This window comes from Pan paniscus, chromosome 9 (genome assembly GCF_029289425.2).
Source record: "Pan paniscus chromosome 9, NHGRI_mPanPan1-v2.0_pri, whole genome shotgun sequence".
NCBI classification, from domain to species: Eukaryota; Metazoa; Chordata; class Mammalia; order Primates; family Hominidae; genus Pan; species Pan paniscus.
The window spans coordinates 101795460-101804241 of record NC_073258.2 but is presented as its reverse complement, the minus strand read 5'-3'; the positions used below and the strand labels follow the sequence as shown (position 1 = coordinate 101804241).

Genomic DNA, 8782 nt, shown 5'->3' with positions numbered 1-8782 from the left:
AACATTCTTAAACAGTAGCTCATCTAGAATAATCTGTAATATCTAACCTAATAGTCCTTTCCTGCTTAACTATACTGGAGTTAACATTAATCCTTATATCTGAACAGGTGTTGTGTCATGAATTTATCTCTTTTCCTCTGATATCGATGAAAACTACAACCTATGTGAGCAAGCGAGGTTGTCCAATGGTCAACCTGTGAGGCTTAGCTTTGGCAAGGTGATTTGCTGCACTCTAATAATCTATGGAGCAATGCAAAAGAAATACACGATTATCTTTTTTTTGATGCAGCGAAGCAAAGTTTTACCTAGAAGTCAAGTCGTGACCAAGAGGGTCATAAAACTAATAAAAATGGACAGGAGGTATTTGTACGCTGATATTTCTTTCATAGTACATTTGGAAACTTTTATAAAAATATATATTTTCAGGTAAGCCTGTATGCTTGTTATATTTAGTATTTTGCATATGGCCCATTTCCCTCTCCCCTCGGTGGATACCTGCATTATTAATAGGTTATCAACATTAACATTTTCCAAAGCTTGCAGAATACCAATTTGTGAGGAGAAGGTCACCAAATTCTGCTATGATTTAGCCATACCAAAGTGATCACGCACAGTACCAGAAACCTTGTTTTTTCTCTACATGAAGCCAAGACAATTGCCCTCCAACACAGTGGGTCTTCAAGTACAAAGACTAAATTAAAATCTGCTTACAAAGTTTATTTTTAAAGTAATTTAAAACACAGTGTAACCATACATTAAAAACATTGTGGCAATTTAGATTAGGAATAAACATGAGGTTATTTACATGTTGGCATATGTATGTGTGTATATATACACAAAGTGCAGATAAATACAGAACACTACAAAATAAACAAAAAATTCAATGATAATTTATGGACAATCACTTTTATATTTATTACTTAATTTGTCATGTTAATGACTGCAAAGAAGCTCCTAGTACTGAAATATAGTATCTAAACATCCGACTTTTATATAAACTACAGTACCTCAAATTTTAACAGTATATAAATAGGGTTCTGAATTAAAAACCCAGGTGTCTTCCCTGCCAAATTCCCTATTTGTTAAGGTTTCAGCTCAGAAATCAAGAAGGACTCTGAAAATCCCAACCTTTGATATGTGGTGGTATCTTGGATTTTAAGCATCAATCATGTGCAGACAGTGTTCTTAGACCAGTTCTTGTGGGGATCGTTCTCTGCAAAAAGGAGGCAGTTGAGGGTACACGGGCAGATATAAAACCTCAAAAATGCTGCCATATAGAGATTAAAAGTGTGCATTATATATATATATATGTATATGCTGCCATATAGAGATTAAAGGTGTGCATTTTTATCTAAAATGCATCTTTATATAAAATGCACATTTTTAATTTATAAGACTGAGTAAATTCAAGGCAAAATTGAGTTGCTGTCAACTCTGGATGCAAAAACACCATGGGAAACACTCATGAAAGATGGCAGATGGTCCAAAGGGGAAAAAGGGGTTATCCTACTGAGGAGGTTTTGACACCTTCAGCCCCTGCCTCCTCCAACACTTTAGTTTCCCAAATAGCCCTGTACACAGGCATCTTGAATGGTGGAGAATATTTATGATGGCAATAAATGAAAATGGTCTCTGCTTTTTGGGACTCTTCCGTAAGCACACAGACTCCATTTCTCCATAGAGCACCAAGAAAAATCCACACTGAACTTGGCATCTCTCTCATGAGTGCCAAGGGGAAAAGGAATGACGGGCTGGGCTCCCTAAACCACAGACACCTTGTAATCATTGGTCTAGGACATGCAGATCAATTTTCTGCCAATGGCTTACTGTGAATGTTGTCAACATTCTTATGTAAGATTCTTTATTTAAAACAGTGAGTGCAGCTGCCCTCAAAAAATAAAAAATCCAATTTATTGATTTGATCCTCTAAAAGTCCACATCATTCATAAACCTGCGTTTTCCCAACGTTATTACCAAGTGGAACTGGCACATTTTGAAGCAGGGGGATAATGGTGACAATGAGGGATACAGTGAATGTGTTCAGGAAATTGAGACCAGTTGATGAATACTCGATATTACATCTGCGAATCAACAGGAGACAGGCAGGACACAGAATGTTCAGAAAACTATCTTTGTTTCTTAAAAGTGTCTTGATTTTGGAAGGTAACAAAAAAGGGTAGGAGGCAAAGTTAAATAGCAATGTGTACCCTAAGGGGAAACCTTTAGTCAAGGGGAAAGTAACTTCTGGACAATAGTCAAGCCTGTGTTCTTTTTTGTGACCTGACCAGGAGATGTGATTTCGGGGTCCTATGCAGTGATGTGAGGTCATGCTAACAGCTGTGAATTACAAATGTATCATAAAAGCAAAGAACAAAATCTGTTCCCTAAATTGGTCTGCCTCTGACTTTAGTCAAAGTATAAGTCTAGTTGGGGTTCTAAATGCTAAAGAAGGCATCCTGAATACATAATTTAAGGTATCACTACAATTTGAAATTGCTGGAGGCAAAGCTCTGAGGGACTCTTCTAAACTGAAACCACATGAATGATACCCTTTTCGACACAGACCAGAAGAACGGTGCTAGGAGTGAGAAGGTGAGCAGGGTACACCGGATGATAGTAAGAAATCTGTTTGCCTCACAACATAGTGAATTTTTATGAAGGATGCCACATTATATAAAGCTAATTATCATAGAATAATAATAAAAGTCACATGTATCTTTACTTTTCCTACTTGGAAACCTAGATAATTTGGGGTTTTAAGGTACATTTTTTTTCCTCCACTGTCTCTGAAAAGAGTCAGCAGACAAATCATTGTTGAGAAACCTGGTTGTGTTCATGCAAGTTACAAAGCACAGGGAACCCATGCAACAAGCAAAACCACTCACATCAAACAAGGAGAAACCCACTTCCTCATACTTCATGAATGTTACAGGAATACAAAGATGATTTTACTGTTCAGACATTTACACATAACACAACAGAAAAATCCTTCAGTTGACTAGTTTCCATAAACTTGGTAGCATTACGGCAAAACAAGAGTCATCTGTGAAATACACAAATGTTTTGTACTGAGGGATATTTTCACATAACTCAGGAGATAAGGAACTTAAATGTAGACCCCCTCAATCTCATCGTCATACTGATTATACCGTAAGCAGTTATTAGGGTGCACAGGTTGTGTGTTTTGAAGATATGGATGTGGCAATTCTAATGTATCTTCACATTGTTCCTGAAAAGCTAAGGTTTTGTTATTGAACTACTATTAAAAGTTGAATGTGATCCTCTTTCGATGTCTGGCATTGCCTTCCTGTGGAATTAACATTCTGTGTGATATAGAGTACATGTCCTGACTTTCTCAATGCTCATAAATACCTTATCTGTAGGAAACTTACTTTAAGGGAAAAGCAGCTTTAGCCCATCTCCAGTATATGGCCATGACTTGCTTACACATGTAATCCATTATGAAGGAAAAAGAGCCATCCTCACAAATCTAGAAGATTAAAACTTCAAGCACAAGCACAACTTGAATCAGTGCTTCTGTAGCTTGTTTCAGCAAAGGGACCATAGCCAGTACTGTGGCTGCAACATATGCCTTGCCATCAGATACAATAGTTAGGCTTCCTATCCACATCCTATGCAGTAAAAAAGCTTTAAATCTGAATGGAACATCTGCAGAATTAGCTTACAGACAACTCAGAAGCAGGAACACTTTGGTCTGTGTTCAGATAAAATGAAGGTTGAGATTTCTTCATGCAGCAGCAGGAGAAGTAGGATTCTGAATCTCTCTTTGGAGTCAAGTTGGTCTTTGAAAGAAAACCAATTTGCTTTTAAGAGATTCTAGTCTAGCAGGATACCAGATGATGGCAAGTGTGCTTAAACCAAGGGTGCTGTATAGACTAAGGGACTGGTACACTGGAAAACTACCTTCTATTCCAGCAGAGGGCAATTAGGGTGTCAGCAATGCTGTTATTACTACTAAGGTCACCAAGGACCCAGACCAAGAAGATCCAGCAACACACTTATTACAGTGCACAGAGGTCAACAGTAAGAGATAAAAGAAAAAGATACTCTTTTATCAAACGTTTACTTACATTGCTAATTTTTATTACATAATATTTTTCATTCTTTTGATTCACTGATATTTATTCCTGATTCTGACTCTGCCTACCGTTATTCTCTCTACTTGTTAATTCTAATCTTATTCTTTTTATTTGTAAAAGCCTAACTTTTCTGAGGCATAGTTGTGTGTGTGTATGTGTATTTAACCTATTAATTCTAGAAACATTAATTTAAAGTAGAAGAGATAGAGATTACAGATAATAATGGCATGTAAAGAGTTTTTTACAGTTAATACCTGAGAGTCTGCACAGTAGGGAACTCTGAAGTAATATGTAAGATATCAAGAACAAGCAGTTCAGGACTGTGGCACTCAAAGGGCAGGTAACCAGCTTTTCAGGATCTTGAGAAGAAAGGCTCTTTGCCACATACAGATATTACATTTATAGAAATAATATATTAGAATTATTGAAATAGAAATATAGAATTAATGGTTCGTGCATGACCAGATGCTGATATATGTAAGTGGACAGTAAATACCTATTACTATGCTCTACAAATTCACTGAAATTGCTAATAAAGACTGTAAACTAAAAGGCATAAAAGAAAATCATGTACAGATTTTATTTCTGCTAAAGATCACAAAACAATTTCAACCTCTGTGGTTCAAAATAATTTAAGGATCTTGTACCTTTGTGTTTATTTTCTGTTTCAACTAAGGATAGACTTCAGAAGGCATAGCTTCCCTTGTAACGTTTTTAAACATCTTTTTCATTTGTAGAAGAACATTTCAAAAGCCCAAATTAAATTATCATTAAAATACTTTGACACTTTACAATCTTCCAAGTGGAATTTAAGTTGTATGCCTTGATACTGTAGTTTTACAGTTTCCCCATTATTGGTAAATATTCTTCTATGATGCCACTATAATGCTACTGGTAGAAAATATGTGCATATAATTTATCAGTATATTTTAATGTAAAATTTTATAAAAATCTCAAAGTTATGAAGATAGTTTTACACACCCTCTAAACTAGGTGTCAGCAAACTATAACCCATAAGCCAAATTCAACCCACCACAAAAATATTTGCTATCAGGCCTTTACAGAAAAAGTTTGCTGATCCCTGTGCTAAACCCATGGAAGGTGTCTGGAATTCTGGACAGATTGTTTACAGTGGAATCAGTGTATGACTTAATTTTGCTTCCTTTATAGATATCATATACATTATTGCTTTTGAATATTATCATCTACTTGGAAAACAAATAAAGTTATATTAAAACAAAGACTTACATCCTTGAAATGTTTAGGACCAGCAAAACAATCATATATAAAAGCAGTATATTTCTAAGAAAAAAAAAACAATAAATGAACAATTTAAATTACATTTTTAAGTAACAATTTCAGAGATCCTCAGAGAATGCCAGGCAGTAAAGGACAGATCTCAAAATCCATATGGCAGATTTCTGGTTTCCAGATTTCTGGGATATAGTATTTAACACAGTATTTGAAACTCTACAATTGCTACGGAAGCAACATTGTGGAGAGTTACATATTATCCAAAAACACATTTTTCACAAGTAAGATATTTTAAAATAAGAAACCAACCAAAAAAGAATGGCCAACAATTTAAATCTTTTTTTCCATTAATAAGGAGCTACATAGTCTGCTGGTGAAGAACTTGATAGAAATTGACTGTTTTCACTTAGTGGGCTGATCCCCGTGTATCTGTGTCAGATAAAATCATAGCATTTATTTGTTACCATGGATACCATGAAGATACTGCCATCCACTAAATAGTATTAGAGGAAGACAACATAATTTTCTGGAACTAGTCCTGTTTTGCCTTCATAAGTTGCCTTTAACCATCCTGGTTCCACTGATGGGTACACTGGCAAAATAAATAAATAAATAGCACTCAGTCAACATTAGTGTCAAATAATTATATAAACAGATGGGTTAAACACCCACATCAGATTGTCAGTCCTCAGTATCTTTGGGGGATTAGTTCCAGGACCCCTTGTGGATACCAGAAACTGTGCATGCTCATGTCCCTGATATAAAATGATGTAATATTTGCATATACCCTAGGGACATCCTCCTGTATGCTTTAAATCATTTCTAGATTATTTGTAATACCTTTTACAATGTAAATACTATGTAAATAGTTGTTATATATTTTTAAAATTTGTATTATTATTGATCTATTTATTTTCCAACCTTTTTGATCCATGGTTGGTTAAATTGTGCATGCAAAAATTCTGGAATGTAGAGGGTCCAACTATACACTCAACTCAAACGTCCAAACAAAACAATGTCACAGCCCTCTAAAGTTGGAATGTCCTTTGCATTCACATAGTCAAATAAAACAATTTCTCTCTGTCTCACACACATGTACAAACAGGTACATACACACAAATGCCTGCAGGAGAGGAATGAATCCAGAGGGAATTTTAAAATGTTTTATTTATTTATAGAGAGAGTCTTGCTGTGTTGCCAGGCTGGAGTGCAGTGGTGCCATCTCGGCTCACTGCAACCTCCGCCTCCCGGGTTCAAGCCATTCTCCTGCCTCAGCCTCCCGAGTAGCTAGGACTACAGGTGCACACCACCATGCCCGGGTAATTTTTGTATTTTTAGTAGAGACGGGGTTTCGCCATGTTGGCCAAGATGGTCTCAATCTCTTGACCTCGTGATCCACCCGCCTCGGCCTCCCAAAGTGCTGGGATTACAGGCATGAGTCACCGCGCCTGGCCTATTTATTTATTTATTTATTTTGTGGGTTGGGCTGGGCTTACCCTCCTAAGCAGCTGGGACTACAGATGCATGCCACCCAGAGAGATTTGATGTGTTCACGCATGCCCGTTATGAGAGGCAGGACCTGGGATAGAATCTGAGGCTTCTGGCTTCTACTTTAGACTCATACCACCATACTATTCCTTCATCCTCTCCATGATGACAAACTTAGGCAGAGGGAATTGACATACTTACCATTAGAAAATATCGCTCCTTGTGGGAAGGAAAGCTCATGACTGTGCTCTGCTTTACAGGAGTACATGGCTTTGGCTTGGCTGAAAGAGCAAGACAACTTGTCAAAACCTCAACACTCAACCTAAGGACATCTATATTTAAAACTCTTCTTCAAGAATGCTATTAATTTTTACTTGTAATTGGAACATAATGTACATAAAGTGCATATATGAGTGTACATCGGTGCTTTTTCCACTGAACACAATCATATTACCAGATCAAGAAATCAAGGATTACTAGCACACTAGAAACCTTTCTTGTGTTTCTAGGCAATGCTCTCCAGGGTAATCCCTGGCTTATAACAATATAGGTTGGTTTTAGAGACTGCTATTATTTAACTGTTTAATAAGTTGCTAAATAGGCTGTTTTTACAGCCATGTAGGAACGAAGGTTCCTAGGTACCCCAAAGCTTTTTTTTCCCCCACTTTCATGTTCAGACTATCTGAGGTGAGATCCAAAAATTGAAAGGCTTAAAGAATATGCTAAGTAAGTTGATTGGGCATGATATAGGAAAAATAATAGGATAAGTTGATGATAAATGGCAACCAACTATAGCTTCACCATCAAGAAGATGATGGGGACAGGTGGAGGCTTTGCAAACCAGGGTACACCCATCCTTAACAAGAGAAGCCAACCACTCAGCTCCCAACCTCTGTCACTATATGCAAATTCATGCTCAGTATACCCAGATACTCTTTTTTTTTTCAAGTGAAGTCAGAATTTAGGAGTTACATATGAGATATGATCCAAAAATATTTGAGCCAACACTAAAAAGGCATCATCTGAGGCTGCTAATCAAGGCACCAGGCAGGTCTCCTTTAATCTGCAACATTCAATAACCTTGGTAAGACTTGCAACTGATCCCAACTCCAAGTACTTATCATCTCTTCCACAACCAGAGTCCAAGACAATAGCATTTCCAACCTGGTTGGCTGAATGGCTTCCTGGCTTCCTAGAACCTCTATTCCCTTACAATCCATTATCTATAGAGCAGCCAGAGGGCAGCTTTAAAATGCCCATCAGATCACATTACTTCCCTGACAACCCTTCAACTGGCTTCCTACTCTGGCCCACAAACTATATGCAGTCAGGTGCCGGGTGGTCTCCCCTGCCTCTTTGTGTCCCTGCCTCTGCTCTCCTACTCTACTCCAGTCACAATGGCCCTCTTTCTTTCCTTCAAACATGCCAAACTCACTCCCACCTCAGGCCAGCTATGTCCATGTCCTGATATGTTTTCCTCTTGATCTTCACATGGCCATGTACTTCAGGTTCATCTTAAATTTCAAGAACTTTGCTGAAGGTCAGGCCTTCTCTGAAATAGCTGCCCAGGGAACTATCATATCTTCCTGCTTCAAGTCTACATGGTGTTAGTATCTGGTATTTTGTTATTATTGCTGATATTTTTATCTTCTCCCCTAGATACAATAAAATCTCCACGAACAATGTCTGATGCTTAGTAGTATAACTCAGGAAATGTTAGCTAAATGAATGAGTGAGAAAAAGGAAAGATGTTCTGGGTTCATTTTCTACATGATGAGTCTTTTTAAAGATTCAGGGCACCTTATCTATCCTCCTTGGGGTCCCAGCACTATACCTGCAAAGCAGCATCAGCAGCATTTGCATCCACAGCTCTCCCAAAGCAGCAGCATTACATTATAATTTCATTTCCCTGTTGGAGCTCAACCCTGGATCTTAACCCT

At 37.4% G+C, this 8782-nt stretch overlaps 1 protein-coding gene across 1 annotated transcript in view; it reads right to left on the bottom strand.

The window, feature by feature from the left end:
* Positions 1–696: 696 nt before the first annotated feature.
* ARHGAP42 (Rho GTPase activating protein 42) overlaps positions 697–8782 on the bottom strand; it is a 306430-nt gene continuing 298344 nt past the window's right edge. Inside the window, exons 23-24 of the mRNA XM_003828397.7 lie at positions 7044–7123; positions 697–5946 (exon numbers count right to left, since the gene is read on the bottom strand). Coding sequence (XP_003828445.1) covers positions 5858–5946; positions 7044–7123 — 169 coding nt within the window. The 3' untranslated portion in view covers positions 697–5857. The remainder of the gene's footprint in view (positions 5947–7043; positions 7124–8782) is intronic.